This window comes from Xenopus laevis, chromosome 1L (genome assembly GCF_017654675.1).
Source record: "Xenopus laevis strain J_2021 chromosome 1L, Xenopus_laevis_v10.1, whole genome shotgun sequence".
Lineage (NCBI taxonomy): Eukaryota > Metazoa > Chordata > Amphibia > Anura > Pipidae > Xenopus > Xenopus laevis.
The window spans coordinates 113,399,629-113,416,084 of NC_054371.1; the positions used below are offsets into that span (position 1 = coordinate 113,399,629).

Here is a 16,456-nt window from a genome sequence, read left to right on the forward strand (position 1 = left end):
TTAAAGGGGTTGTTCACCTTCCAAACTTTTTTTCAGTTCAGTTGGTTTCAGATAGTTCTCAAGAAATAAAGACTTTTTCCAGTTATTTTCTATGTCTGACTGTTTTTCTAATGTTGAAGTGTAAATCTAATTTTTCACCTTCTACAGCAGCTTTGGGAGGGGGGGGGGTCGCCTACTCTCTAAACTGTTCTAAATTGATGCTTTTAGTTGATCCATTTCTCATCTTTGTCCCTGCTGAGCAGAATCCCAACTGTTAATTAGAATCGATACAATAGTTGCTAATAGGGATGGATGAATTTGACCCTTTAGTTTCGACAAAAATTTGCTGCCGGCGAAATGTCGCAGACGCCCATTAAAGTCTATGGGCGTCATTTCTGTGGCAAAACAAGGTAAAAAAATTCGCCCATCCCTAGTTGCTAATACTCCAGAGATTCTGCTAAGAAATGTATATAGTGGGCTGTAGGATATTAAGGCTGAGCTCTATCCTGTGCTCTATCCTTGATGATTAATATAAAGGGTAATATAGACAACAACCAATGCTTTGTCTTCATTTATCCATGTTTGTTTTTTTAAGGTTTGCTCTTTGGTGCTATATGGAAATCAGGGTAGTATATACATTTGAGGCTAATACTTAAGTCCCATGGACCCCTGTACAAAATTCAGTCCAATGACCTCCTGCTTGGACTAAAATAATAACACTTGTTTATTAATCCTTCTAGTTTGTGGCAAAAGGTATTTTACTTTTATCTGTTGGTGCATTTATTGATTGGTTGCAGCTGATGTTATCTAAGTAGTCGTGGTATCTCAAGAGCCGACTCAAAACTAGCCCCACTCAGTTTGTACCCTGCCAGCCTTCAAGTCTTTCCCTTAGGAACCAGCAGATAATTGTGTCTTGCAATGGACCCGATACTTTGGACTATTTGCAAAGAAAAATTGTATTTTGTCTCCTGGGCATAAAGCATTACATATACAATTAATATATGAATGAATGAATTTTGCAAGCACAATTAATCATTAATTGATGAGAAAAGCATTGCCCAAAGGGCTTCTGTAACCATTTTGTAAGCTATGTATACTACGACCAATAGTACATGACAAACGTATGGAGTGTTTTTAAGATAAAAAAAAATGCTCATAATTATTGATATTGATACTTGGGTAAAAATAATAATTGATGCCTTGATAAAAATTTGAAATAAAATGCTTTATATTAATTGATTTTTAAGTCGAAATAAAACTGCATCCCAGACATAATTTGAGCACCCTAGATGGAAAAAAAAAGATGAGCAAAAAGCAATGTATTGAATATCAGATGGAGACACATTTAGTAACTGTTACTAAATGCCATTGTGTGATGGTTCTTTCTCCGCTATGCATGCTTTGTATAATGTACTGTTATTCAAAACCCAGCGCTGCTGCTAGATCTGGTTGCCGGTTCCCATTGACTTCCTGAAGCAAGGATGTATCTTTTATAGCAACTGGCCATAGAGGTGAGGTTGGTAGGGGGTGGGTAGGTAGTGTTCAAAGACAATTGCTGCACAGTACTTTACATTTACTGGTCCATTAGATATGTTTCTCTGCTTACATAAATATTTTACATACATTTTTTTTCTTCTCTTTCTGTTAAATGATATAATCACATTGCAGCAGTTTGCAGAGAGTCTTTCATACCTGCTTGAGTAATGCAAGGTCTGACTGCCACCTTGTAGTGCCACAAATTAAAAGCTTCAGGCTTTTAACTTGTGCCTATTTTGCCTATTTTAATTTAAAAATTACACAATTCAAAAAAAAAATTCAAAAAAAAACATGGTTGGGTTGCTTGGGAATTTTTATGGTTGTCACCAAAAGAGAAATGCTTCTTCATTTTCCTATTAGGCATTTTCGCTACAAGTTGTATTGGTGTGCCTCATTGTTCTGCTTTGATCTTTTATTGAAATTCCTGCTTGTTTAACGTGGAATACAATAAAAACATTTTCAACAGAAAAGAGAAATGCTTAAATCACAAGTGAGAGACGATTATCTGGTAAGGAAGAGTGGGAACACTAAGCAATTATTTTCTTGCGTCACATTCTATATTTAATCCCACTACAAAATCTTGAGGTCTGGTTGCCATAGCATTGAGCTTATAATTTGTTAACACAGCATTTTTTCTCTTTCCACTCATCGCCTGTCTCTTTCTCTCTCACTGCAGATGGCATCCGCTACAGACTCCCGTTATGGCCAAAAAGAGTCCTCAGACCAGAACTTTGATTATATGTTCAAGATCTTAATTATTGGGAACAGCAGTGTGGGCAAAACCTCTTTTCTCTTCCGATATGCAGATGACTCCTTCACCCCAGCATTTGTCAGCACAGTGGGAATCGACTTCAAAGTGAAAACTATTTACAGGAACGACAAACGAATCAAGCTGCAGATCTGGGTAAGGCTGTTATTTGCCAAGAAACATCTGTTTGTTAATGCCTCTAATTGCAGCTGTATGGTTTTGGGTCTGTGCCTAGTAAAAACATCTCACACCTGTATTTTACAGCCAGTGTTAACACTGCCAAATATATCCAGTTTTTTTTTTTTTCTTTTAAAATTAAATAAAATTGTAGCGGATGACAAGAATGAATATGTACAGTGGGGTCAGAGTTATACAATACTATTCCAATGGGTTTCTCAAGTGGTCTTGCTGGTTGCGGACAGTAAAAATCACTTGGTGACCAAAGTTGCCTCCTAGGCCCTGGGACAGATTAACATTTTATTTATTGTTATTATTATTATTATTTTAATTTGAAAATTCTGAGGCCCACCAGTGAATGGCTTGCATCTGTGTTATAATATATATTTTAAATATTATATTGGGGATAAGGTCTACATTCAGAAGTGTGGGTTATTGGAGTTTCTTTTTTTGCTTTAAGCCGTAGATGATAAATTTTACCTAACCAGCTTCTGCTGAAATCTGAAAACAATGAAACGTTGCTAAAAAAGGTCATTCTATAATATATTAAAGATAAACTAAACCTTTAAAGAGAGCTCAAGAACTGGACATTGGCAATCATTTCTACCTGCATATTCCATCTTCTGGAGTGGTGTTTTCTAAATGGCTATTATTTTTGTTCTTCTTATTTTTCAATTCTTATGGAAGCTAATGATTGGTATGCACCGAATCCAAGCAAATCCCACCACTTTTTGCCCCAATCACTGCAATTTTCTTTTTATTTGCACTAATCTGAAATTAAGGTTCAGAGTTGGTTCAGTATTCAGCTGAATCCAAAAAGTATGGATTCCATGCATCCCTAAAATAGACATAAGCAATCATAAAGGTTCATGTAAATGATCTAATCGCAGTTATTGTGTGCTTGTTAAAATGACTCACTTACGGTAAGTTTCTAAAATGATAATTCTGTGATATGTTGGTTGGCTTTATCTTTGGTTAGTAAAGAGATGCTTAAATGCCCAGGGTACTGTGTTAGTAATGATTAAATGGGATGCAATAACAGATTTCTTTCCCTCTGGGAAAAAAGGGACCTTAGAAGTAACATAATCAATTTACAAAGTGTAAAGATCTGATGGAGAAACATGAAATTTGTAGGATGATTCATGTGTCAAGGAGCAGCCAAATGGAAGAACCAGAGGTTAGAGTGAAAGGGGACTTGTCACCCTAAGAAATAATTCTTCCTAAGAAATTAATCCTTTTCTATCATGTTAATTGAGCAAAATAAACTATACCTACAATATATATATATTATTTAAATTCTGTTTCCTTCAGTTATGGAATTATACAATCACAGCAAGCAGACAGGCACCATTTTGTGGACACTTTTATTAAGACAAGTTCTGTATCACCCCAAAATCTTCTGCATGCACCAGAATGGGGAAACTAATGCCCATGCACAGTACCCTACAAAATTACAGAGCATTAGGAAGGAAGGGGGGGGGTGGGAGAAGTGCCATGACAAGTGCTGAATGGAAAGTGAAAGTAATTGACTGCCCCACCTCTATGCCTGAGGCATAAATAAAATTACCCCAAGTCATATAACTGAATTAGAAAATTTTGACGACAAGCCACAGGTTCCGGTAAACAGCACTTGACTTGCTAAAGGTGTTGCAGATAAATATACAAACACAACAGTATAAATCATTGCAATACAATATTATTGTGAAGGTGGTTTCAGAGAAGAATGCACATGCAGTTTATTTGCATTTTCAGGTCCAGTCATGGAAGCTTCTAGCTTCTGTTAGTAGCACTGATAAATAGTGCCTGGTTTTAAATGGTACTGTGGCATTTTCTCTGAAAACACTTATATTGCATATATTGCTGTATCCTCCCTTTAAACATACAAAAAAGAAGAATGTTGATGGTTTTTCCCAGCCCCAAAAAAGGTAAATGACATTACATGTGTTTCTCCACTGAATAATGTGGGGAAAAAAAGCAAATTCTTTTCACATTTTTGTAATCCTTTCAAGCTCTTGAATATCCGCCATTTGAAATAACAGACTTAATTACATATATCAAACCGCTCTGATAAAGACTATAGAGGCAGCAGCTGTTTCCATACCCAAGTTCCCCCGCCTTGCTTCTCTGCTGAAAATATACCAATTAGTCAGGATCTGGAAAGAAGACCACATTATAAAAATGTTGCAGTTGCATCATAAGTAACATCGAAATGTTATCCATTGGGGGTCATTTATCAACACTGGGCAAATTTGCCCATGGGCAGTAACCCATGGCAACCAATCAGATTGCTGCATTCATTTTTCTACTTGCAGCTGGCTTTAAAAAGTTAATCGCTGATTGGTTGCTCTAGTAAACTGCCCATGGGCAAATGTGCCCAGTGTTGATAAATGAGCCCCAATGGGCTCATAATTGAGTCAGTTACTGCAACTGCTGCAATGTGCTGCCACTGCTGTGCGCTTTAAGTAAGGTGGCTCTTCATTTAGTATTTAAGATGGCCATAGACATGCAGATTATATGTTGGACGAATGATCGCTTTGCCAATCTTCGAAACCTACAACTAACCATTCAGCTTAATATAAAGTAGTAAAAAGAACAAATCACATGATGCTCATGCCATTAATTGACAGGCAGCAATCGTACCAAAGTTATGTCCGACAAATAGTAGTGACTATTTCCCATTATATTGTCAGATAGGCAATACATGCAGATATTATCATTAGCCAACAGAAATCTTCTAACCTGTCCGATCCACTGAATGACCGCCAGTCACATAACAATCTAATACCAAGGCATGTAGGAATAATCTCAGAACTACTTTATAGTTTAGACTCAAATGCCAGAGAAGCCTACGACTGAGAAGCAGAAAATGAGTAATTTCTTTATCGATGTGAGAAAGGAGCAGACAAATTTGAGGTTCAGAACCTTGGACAGTGCACACACATTAGCTGGAGCCACTAATACTCATGGAACAGTAACTGTAGTGCTTAGGCTATAGAGCGCTGTATATAGGTATGGGACCTGTTATCCAAAATATTTGAGACCTGGGGGCTTCTAGATAATGAATCTTTCCCTAATTTGGATCTTCATAGCTTAAGTCTACTAAAAAAAATCATATAAACATTAAATAAACCCAAAAGGCTGGTTTTGCTTCCAATAAGGATTAATTATATCTTAGTTTGGACCAAGTACAAGGTACTGCGTTATTGTTACGGAGAAAAAAATAATCATTTGTAAAATTCAGTCTATCTGAGAAGGCCTTTCCGTAATTCAAAGCTGTCCGCATAATGGGTTTACGGATATTGGATTTCATACCTGTAAAGCCAAATTATGTGTAAAATGTATTCTAGAAATCTCTAATATTTATTTCTTTCCCAGAAAATTAAGAGCAGTAGACAATTAGGGGTATTCAAATGAGGTACAATGCAATCTGGAGCGGGGGGGGAAGGTAAACCATGGGCTGCCTTTAAAATGGAGAAACTCCTGGAATAATTAAAAAAAACACTTCCTTGTCAGTTCTTCATCCCAGGATTAGGACAAGGAGATCTTACAGGGACAGCTGAATTGTTATTTTCTGATATGATCTCCACTAGAGAGCTGGTGTAATTGCATAAGTGTGCTACAAGAAACAGAATACAAAGGCTCAACTACTCAAAGGCACTGATATATTGCTTGTACAAGTATTTACCCTCTTGTTTTATTCCACATTTTGTTGATTTAACTTGCAAAATATTATTTATTGCAGCACTGGTTGCATAAGCCTTCATCCTCATGGCACTAGAGACGATGCCAGTTTAATGTGGCTGTAACACAGTTTTTCTTTTTTGTATACAATCTGATATACATGCAGTAACAAAGGTTGGAATATCTGCTTTATTATCTTCTTTCATGCAGAGAACTTTGGGCTTTTTAAAACTTAATGAAGATACAGCATGTGGTTTGTGGGAGGTTCTTGGATTCATTGGCTGCTTTAATTGGCAGATTTTTTCAGTACACACAAGACATCAGCTCATTATCTAGGAACTGTACAGGCATGGACGATATCTATTTACAAATGGTTTTTTCCTATTCATTATGCATTGCTGCACTAAGCCTCTTATTTCACTATTCTCTACTGTGTGGAGATACTGTATTTACAAAGAATTAAAATATAGATATTGTTAGTACAGTTATGGGATCAGTTATCCGGAAACCTGTTTTCCAGAAAGCTCTGAATTACAGAAAGGCAGTCTCCCATAGTCTCCATTTTACCCAAATAATCAGAACTTTTATGATTTGACTTTTCTCTGTAATAATAAAACAGTACCTTGTACTTGATCCCAACTAAGATATAATTAATACTTATTGTAAGCAAAACCAGTCTATTGGGGTTATTTAATATTTACATGATTTTCTAGTAGGCTTAAAGGAGAACCAAACCCTTTTTATTAAAATCCCCTACCCTACATAGACCCCCCTCCCTGCTCCCCCAGCCTAGGTGTTACTGCCCCTAACTCTTTACTTACCCCTTTTTGCAGATTTAGGGCAACGGAGTTCAGGGGCACCATCCTCTTCTCTTCAGTAATCTTGGGGAAGAGATCGGCGTGGCGATGCATGCGCAGAAGTGCGAACAACTGTGCATGCACCGAAAGCCACGGAAATTGCCCCTGTGAACTCTGATGCCCTGAATCTGCAACGTGGGGTAAGTAAAGAGTTAGGGGCATTTACTCAGGGTAACACCTAGGCTGGAGGGGGAGCAGTGAGGGATTTGGTACTCCTTTAAGGTATGAAGATCCAAATTATGGAAAGGTCCATTATCCGGAAAACCTCAGGTCCGAAGCATTCTTTATAAACGGTCCCATACCTTTACATGCAAAAAAATTGCATTCTGATTTAAAGTTTAAATATCCCAGCCTTCACAAAAGCCACAAGTGGCACTGTCACTTCACTAAACGTAAATGAGATTATAAAGCTACGTTGCTTTACTTCACCTTCCTGGCAACAAAATACCAGTAAAACAGAAATACTATTTATTTCCCAATAGTAGTTTTCCCCATGGAAAACAATTATTTCAGGCTAAACAAGGTGATGTAATAAATTTGAGTTACATGTTATCAATTTGTCGTGAAGTTACACTTGATTATCGTTTACAAACAGCCTTCTGTATCAGATTAGTTGATTGATGCTGAAACTCAGATCCCTCTCTGTGAATTTTCAGGAAATGCTCTTCCAATGGATTCAGGTAATTTAATGGAATGTACTGCGGTAGAATCCTACACGGGTCCAGTCGAGCAGACCTATGCCCGACCCGGATCTGCTGACCTGCAACCCGACTTGCACCTGCTACCCAGTATGCTCTCCTACCTAGACCTGCTACCCAACACAGCTGAGAATAATTCACTTACCTCCCTACCTGGCACCTGTTAAACCCGAAGTGACATCACTGTAAACAGGAAGTGGTTTCAATACATAGGGAAAGGAAATTTGGCCACACACTTGAGGGAAGGTGGGAATGATCAATCCTGCAATTTAGCTGGGTACCCAATCAGGTAATCAGAACTTTCTGCCCGAAAACCCGACCACCTTGCGTATATTCTGCGGGCACCCGACCCAATGCAGGACTCTATACTGTGGGATGCACCGAATACACTATTTTGGATTTGGCTGAACCCCTGAATCCTTCGCAAAAGATTCGGCTGAATACCGAACCGAATCCTAAATTTCATATGCAAATTAGGGGAGGGAAGGGGAAAACATTTTTTACTTCCATGTTTTGTGACAGTCACATGATTTCCCTCCCCTAATTTGCATATGCAAATTAGAATTTGGTTCAGCTGGGCTGAAGGATTCCGCTGAATCCGAATCCTGCTGAAAAAGACCAAATCCTGGACCGAATCCTGGATTCTGTGCATCCCTAATTAATAGGCAGTTTTCATCACTGCTAACAAGTGCTGTGTAACATGTTGGTGTTCTAGAAATAAAGAATAATAAGAGCAAGAACTAAATCAGCCTGCATTACAAACAGAAGGGAAGTCCCAGCAGCAAAACCTGTAATAGATAGATATCAATGGTGAATAGCGAGATTATAACTAAACAATAGAACAAGAGCTCTAGGTTGTTGGCGTTTAGCAGGGAGGCCATGCTGTTAGCTTTGAAATCTTATTTCATTCTGCCCGAGTCTATATCCCGAGTCTATATCTTATCAATAAATCATATACATTTATTCCAGAGCTGTAGTGATACTTTAATCTTAAATGGTAAATCAGCCTTGAGGCTGTTAAAGCAGTAGCTGGCAAACTGTTCTCCAAGGTTGCTCAATGTCACACGCTGCATAAATCCCCTAATCTAAAGAGACCATTGTTTTCAAATGGTCTAAATTGAGAGATTATGATAAATATGTCAATTTCTAAAGGAAAATGTGGTTTGAATAAGTTTCAGGATGGGAGATGAGTGAAGAATACACTCTCTCAACTGGGGTGAGCGGTGGCATGAAATTAAAGGTTGAGAATGTTACAAAAAGTGGACTTAGAGGGCAGAAGAGACATCAGAAGGTAAAAGTGTGAAGTAAGCAGTAGATAGGCACAGTGGAAAGGTGAAGGCCGAAACATTATTCCCTATTAATATTGGCATCAACTATTTTACACAGTAAACTAATGAGGAGCAACAGTAAGAAGGTAAGAACATTCAAGAACAGTAAAGCAGGGTAGAGCAGAAGAGAAGTGGGAAAAGAAAATCAGAAAGCATTTAGAAAGGGAAGCAGGAGAGCAAAATGGGACTAAAGCTGGCCATAGACGCAAAGATAGCATCTTATGAAACAAAGATTCGTACGGCTTTTGGACCGTGTGAGGATTGTCTTGACAATTTTCGTGCCATGACGATCTGTCGTTCAGTCGATCGGACAGGTTTAAAAATTTATAACGGCTAATGATAATGCATGTTTTGCCTATCTGACTATATCAATGGGAGCTTATCACTACTAATTGTCGGACATAAGTTTCGTACAATTGGTGCCTGTCAATAATGGCCGAGCATTGTGTGATTTGTTCTCTTTACTACTTTGTATTATCTGAATGTTAGTTGCAGGTCGGATGATTAGCAGGCAGTATTGTTCATCTGACTTTAGGCTATAATCTGCACATCTATGGTCATTTTAAGGGAAAGATGGAACAATCAGAAGGAAAAGGGGGAAAGAGAAGCAGAGTGTGTTAAAGAAGGAGAAAAGACAGATCCAAAAGTGTAGGAAGGAGATTTAAAGAAGATGGGGAGCAAGAATTAATTCATTATGGTTGGAAGGTGCCAATAAAATGTTGATCTTTTGGGAATCTTTTTCTTTTTTTTTTTGCCCATTATTGGAATTGTTACCGATACATGTGCTCACTTCTCTGACTTATGGTGACAGTTGCTTACATGAATGGACCCACATTATGGCACACTTGTGGTCACATGGGCAAGCAGTAAGGTCTCAGGCACAAATGTCACACATTGGTTCTATAGACAGGCAAAGCTAGGGAGATATAAGGAACTGGGAAAACCATATTGAATAATTCCCCTAGAGAAATGTTATATTATTATGTAAAATAAGGCCAATAAAAGCCTTCAGGGTTGGAACTGCGATTTATCTATGAATTCATTTTAATAAAGCTTATTTCTTGCTGTATTTTTAATGCAGTCTTTCTACTGGATTAAGATAATATATGCTGGTATATAATACACATTCTTGTGTTCTGGGTAAAATCATAAAGCACACAAACATAATATATGGATTTAGTTACAGCAGCTATTCCTGGGGATTGAAATGTTAATGTTCTCTATTTATATTTATGTGGAATTATTCAGGCACCCTGTTCCCCTTACATCTCTCACCTTTATTTTTCTGATGCTTGAGGCAAAACAAGGGAATAGTTGAAAGAAAGTGGCAAGGGAATTAGACCAGTCTTTCAGATCTCCGAGGCCTTTCCAAATAAACCCGTTCCTATCATTTACCTAACAGGTGGCAAACTACAAATATGTGTTTAATCCTCGGTATAACAACGGGCTTCCATCTAGGAGAATCCAAACTGCAGAGCACACAGTCGGTGGGAGATAACTGTGTCAGTCAGCAGTCATAGCTGTTGTGACATTCTCCATTAGACATCAATTATAGCACATTAGTCATTATGCACACAGACAGAGAAAGACAAATTGCTTAGAAATCGGTGGTTAGGAATTAAGTAAAAGAAAAGAGCACTCGGGAAAGAGTTTCTAATGCTTTTCTAACAGGTGATCGGGCTCCCTCTACAAGGCAGGAAATGTCATTGTCAAATTCACAACCTTTTATGTACTTTTTTCCCTCAATAGGACTTTCCTGTTTATATTACCTTTTATATAAACAGGTATAGGATAATTTATCTGGAAACCTGTTATCCAGAAAGCTCCAAATTGCAGGAAGGCCATATCCCAGATACATATATGAAGATATAATGAATCCTTGTTGGAAGCAAAACCATCCTATTGGGTTTATTTAATGTTAAATTATTTTCGAGTAGCTTTAAGGTATGAAGATCCAATTATGGAAAGAGCTCTTATCCAGAAAATGCCCAAGCATTCTGGATAATAGGTCCCATACCTGTATATATCCCTGCCATATCTGTGCACATGCTTAAAGTAGTAGAGATCAACACAGGGTTAATTGGCTGGGCTAGGACTCAAAATGTAATATTTACCTGCTGCCTGGCCCCTACAACTTGGAAGTGCTGTGATCATAAATATACTGTAGAAGTTATAGAAGGACAGAATTGAGGATGGGGAAAGGAGTTGATTTGAGAGAAATAATGGCAAACTGCTTTACCAAACCCAACCGACTATATTCATAGATAGATAGATAGATAGATAGATAGATAGATAGATAGATAGATAGATAGATAGACAGATATATTTATCAAAGTTAGCTATAAGAAGAATCTAAGAAACAAGCTGAATTTCTATACAAACATACATAAATTGTAGTCACGCTATAAAATGACTAGCAGTGACCTTACTAGATTGTTGCTAACTTTTTACATATGCATTTTTGCTTGTATATTCCCCCTGCATAATCTCATAATACCAAAAATTATCATTGGAAGCTTCTCTAATAGTCAGGGTCTCTCAAAGGATTTGGGGCTTTGCAGTTCAGCAATATCTTATGTAGCCCAGTTTTCCTACTTACAAATTCAGCTTTGTACAATACATGGATATGGGTTACATATATAGAGAACCATAGTATGACCAGTAATACTGGTAATCAGCTGATTATGTATTGTGCAAGCAATCTCCCAAATCAATTCCCTTGTTCTTTAAAGGGATTTATTTCTATATTTTATTTTTGAGCCACTTACATTGCTGTATATGTACCAAGTCCAGAAAAGCAGGTAGCAATTCTTCATTTCATATTAAAGGGGAAGTTCATGTTAACATGTATTATGTTATCGATTGGCCTGTTCCTAGCAATTTTTCAGTTGATCTTAATTTTTTTTGTAATTTTTTTAATGATTTGCCATTCCTTCTACCTCTGTCTGGCCACTGATTAAAACCCTATCAGGTTGTAAGGGGTCTCTGACTTTGGCAAGGAAAATGTTCTTTGTGTGGCCATTATTGTAATGTTATAACCTTTAATGCTCAATTCCTATATACTGTAGGTGTTTGTCTTCCATTCTGACTTCCAGACTGCTAGCCTGTTGCTAGGGTATAGGGGACCCTACTAACCAGACAGCTGTTCCAAAATGGAGAAATGCAGATAAAAACATTAATTAAAAACAACAAATAAACTTAAAATCCTTATGTTTCACTCTTACATCCCAGTACTTTAGACAACATGTCCATATGTTTATTCTAACAAATAATAATAGAGGGATTTTAACCTTCTTTCTCCTGTAAACTAGTGTTGCTAGAAATTATATTAAGTGTACCCTTGTGTACATATACCTTGCGATAGTCCTTTGCTTGGACTATATCTAAGGCTGAAGTATTTTCTTTCAGGACACAGCAGGCCAGGAGAGGTACAGGACGATAACCACAGCTTACTACAGAGGGGCCATGGGATTCATTCTCATGTATGATATCACCAATGAGGAGTCATTCAATGCTGTCCAAGACTGGTGAGTACTCAATGTTTGTGTCCAACTTTTTTTGTGGTATGTGTCATTTACTGATTGTTCCCTATGTAAAGCATATACATAGGGTACAATCAGCCATATCCACCCCAGCCATAACCCCCTCCTGCCCTCCACCCCAGCCATAACCCCCTCCTGCCCTCCACCCCAGCCATAACCCCCTCCTGCCCTTCACTCCAGCACAACCCCACTCCTTCCCTCCACCCCAACCACAACCCCACTCTTGCCCCAGCGCATACCTTTTACATTGGGGGCAGTGGCAGTGGATTCAGACAGGGATCGCTTCTGGGTTGAAGGGGTCCTTGAGGGCCAGCGCCCACTGGATTTTCCTCCAGCTGGCCCAGTCCAACCTTGTCTATAGTATTCTTCTATGCGAATCTCTATATTTCTAGTTTCATATCACAGTACATCAGTCAGTGTGTATGTAGAAGTCTTTCAGTAGAGTGACCCAAATTGAAAACCCTGTTTTCCTGCTCACCCATGGCAACTAGTTAACAACAGGTTAAACCTTGAACTTGGCTGACAGACAAGACCTCCCACTAATGCGTTGAAAGACCTTGACCAATGTTTCCCATGGGAGAATAACTGCCATAGGAGAGCTGGAACATTTTTCCACATTTACTGTGATTTCTGTTTCCTGGGCACCGTTTATTTCAGCATTAAGCAGACAGACTAAGGGGCACATTTATCAAGGGTCGAATTGAAAAATTTCATTTTGTGGAAACTGTTATTAAGACGAGCCTTGTGTCATCTCAGAATCTTGTTTGTGCAACAGAATGTGGGACCTGATGTCAATTCCCATGCACTGGCTACACAATTAAATGGTGAAGAAAACTGGAGAATGTAGGGAGAGCAGTGACATCTAGTGTTGAATGGAAAGTGAAAATAATTGTCTGCCCCCTCCCTATGTCTAAGGCATAGAGGAGGGGCTGACAATATTTGATTGACAGCTGAGATGTTTAAATGAGCTTACAACAGCTATGAATGCTTTAATCAAAAATAGAAATTGGATTTCATGTTTAATTTGAAAAGGACTTTTATTATACAGCTTTTTGTGTCTGGGTGACAGATCCACTTTAATGAACCAAAACTCCTCTCAGGGCCTGTATGAAGTACAGGAACATGGGGCTGTGCAACTGCAGTATGATTTGGGTTTGAGCATTTCTGGCCAGACTATACAATAAATGCTTGATTGGCCTTGGGCTCATCATCTCGGCGTTGGCTTGCAATGTTAATACATTTCAATTAATCCCTTTAAACTTTTCAAAGACCCTTTTGTGAGCAGCTTTGTATCTTGAGTTAAATCTCACAATGAGGCATAATCATATCTGGGGGGCGCTATATATTAAATAATTAACCATTCATTTAACCATGCCTTCCTTTACTCTACTGGAATGGTTGGGATAACACATACTTGATACTGATACTGTGCAAAGGCAGAGCCTTTAACGCTTGTACATTATCTGGCTCTTTGTCTAATCCACAAAACAGGTCAACTCAGATCAAGACTTACTCCTGGGACAATGCACAGGTTTTACTGGTTGGGAACAAATGTGACATGGAAGATGAACGAGTCGTGTCTTCTGAACGAGGAAGGCAACTGGCAGAGCATCTAGGTGAGCGTACAGCTGCTAACGTAAGGCAGAAATATTATAGATTTGCTTTATGGGAGAGCCTTGCAGAGGGCAGATAAAAGCAAGATAATAGAATCACTGTCATTCTCAAGACATGGGTAACCAGCAATATGACATTAATATAATGCAAACTGGACCATTAAGGAATGAAAATTCCATATATTATATATATAAATGTATGGAGCCCCGTGATTTCTGATGGCGGCCCTGCTTTCCATTACAACTGATGTTCTGAAAACATTTTATACTGTGCATGTTAGAGCCAAAAGAAACCAGAACCCTTTCCTGTAATTGTTCTTTGAAGAAAGGCCACTTTTCTGTTTATGGACTGCTGCAGTATAGTAACACATTGCTATTATTATATTAATCCAACGCTAATCCCACTTTTATCCAACAGGTTTCGAATTCTTTGAAGCTAGCGCCAAAGACAACATCAATGTGAAGCAGACATTTGAGCGTTTGGTGGATATCATCTGTGAAAAGATGTCCGAGAGTTTGGATACAGCTGATCCAGCAGTCACCGGAGCCAAGCAAGGACCCCAACTCACTGACCAGGGGGCACCACCACACCAAGACTGCGCCTGCTAAGGAAAACAACAAGTCCTAGCCTTGTACACAAACCGTTCCTCCCCCCCACCTTCAATAAAGTGGTGACCTCTCCCCCATGACCTTGAATACTGCATATCGTCCGAAGATGACTTTGTCTGTTACAATCTTTTTAGTTAAAATATATGTAGCAAAGAAAGAGATCAAACTGAATGGTTGATTAAAAAAAAATAGTTAAAAAAAAATCTATATCTATTGAGAGCGAGAGATGGGTGCAATTTTCCAGAACTGAGAGGGTACAGCTGAGAAATGGTTGGATAAAAATTGGATTTTAGCATCCTTTGCCTTGTAAGCATTTGACGTTGGTACTTGCTCTTGAATTACCGACAACTTAAGAGGGAAGGATTACCGTGCAGGACAAATATAACTTAATATTATATATAATATATAATAATATACATATGGCTTAAACATAATATGATAAACGTTTTTAAACAGGTATTCCTACTGCTAACAAAGTCTAACCTCAAGGCCTTTCTACAATTTGATGTTTAGGACTAGGCCATAGTATTGGCATTACACTAGCTGTATCCTGGTGTAGCACAATTGTCCTTTCCAGTGTTGTAGTACCAGGGAATGCTTATCAGGGATACTCTATACATATATGATAACTGTCAATCCTTCTTAGAACCAGGTGACTGTGGAATTTCAGAAAAATAGATGAACCCATACTTGGGAATGGCCATTGCTTTAAGTCTTTAAATACACTTGTAAGGGATACAGTCTCCCCTTCATTCCTGCTTGTAGACAGCTGTTTTCTCGTTAAATAGATTTTTCCAAGCATTTCTAAAGCCTACCCTTCAGCACTATTGTAATTTTGTCTGCATGAAAATGAATGTTCTCTAAACCTTCCCCAATTGTTTTTTCCCTTCCCCATTTTTTTTTTTGAGTGTGTGTGGGTGCGTGTGTTCAGAAACGTCCATATCATAAATCTTTCTTCCCTTTTTTGTGTTCAAATTATTTATATATATATATATATATAATATATATTTTTTATTATACCGTGTCTCTTGTGTCTGAATCTGATGTGTGCAACTCATTTCATCCTATTGTCATGACGTGCAGTTCCAGCTGTGGGCCACTAGATGGCAGCTGCTTAAAGAGGAGTTCAGTGGCCTGTAACAGTCATTTTGTCCTCTGCATTAGGTGGTCATAGAAACCTTTTAACCCTTGAAAATAAATATTTTAATTCTATATAAAGTATGAACTTATAGAATATATAGGTAGTCACAACGATATATATAGCAAATTGGATGTTGAATATCATAGGCTTTTTAAGAATGCATTAATTTGAGTGCTGTGAATTTCCTATGAGATTTTGTTCATGTAGTTAGAATAAAAAGTAAAAAGTGAAACTACTTTGTTTTAATATTGTGTTTATATTAAAGGAAACAAAAGGTGCGATCGTGTTAGAGATGTCTGAAAAGCTGTCTTTGGATGTTTTATTTCTTTTCTACTTTTGGTCAATCTCTGGTGCTGTGAAGGTAAAGCTGGTTACCATGGGGGATGTTTCATGGGGTTTTGACATCTCCAAAGTAGATTGCAAAAAGAACATACATGGCCTTATGTCGAGCATCCCCTTCATGGACATAACTTCAGCCTCAGTTATGTTGATCTTTATGCAAATTCAAATAGATAACACACTTTTGCAGTGCTTGCCATTTTTTTTT

General features: G+C 38.0%; 1 protein-coding gene across 2 annotated transcripts in view; it reads left to right on the forward strand.

The window, feature by feature from the left end:
• rab3a.L (RAB3A, member RAS oncogene family L homeolog) overlaps nucleotides 1-16,212 on the forward strand; it is a 34,356-nt gene extending 18,144 nt beyond the window's left edge. The window contains exons 2-5 of one of the 2 annotated variants that reach the window (XM_041582162.1): nucleotides 2,192-2,419; nucleotides 12,413-12,531; nucleotides 14,038-14,162; nucleotides 14,578-16,212. In XM_041582162.1, coding sequence (XP_041438096.1) covers nucleotides 2,192-2,419; nucleotides 12,413-12,531; nucleotides 14,038-14,162; nucleotides 14,578-14,768 — 663 coding nt within the window. In that variant the 3' untranslated portion in view covers nucleotides 14,769-16,212. The remainder of the gene's footprint in view (nucleotides 1-2,191; nucleotides 2,420-12,412; nucleotides 12,532-14,037; nucleotides 14,163-14,577) is intronic. The other variant, NM_001095062.1, reaches the window with a different exon arrangement.
• The last annotated feature ends 244 nt before the right edge of the window (nucleotides 16,213-16,456 follow it).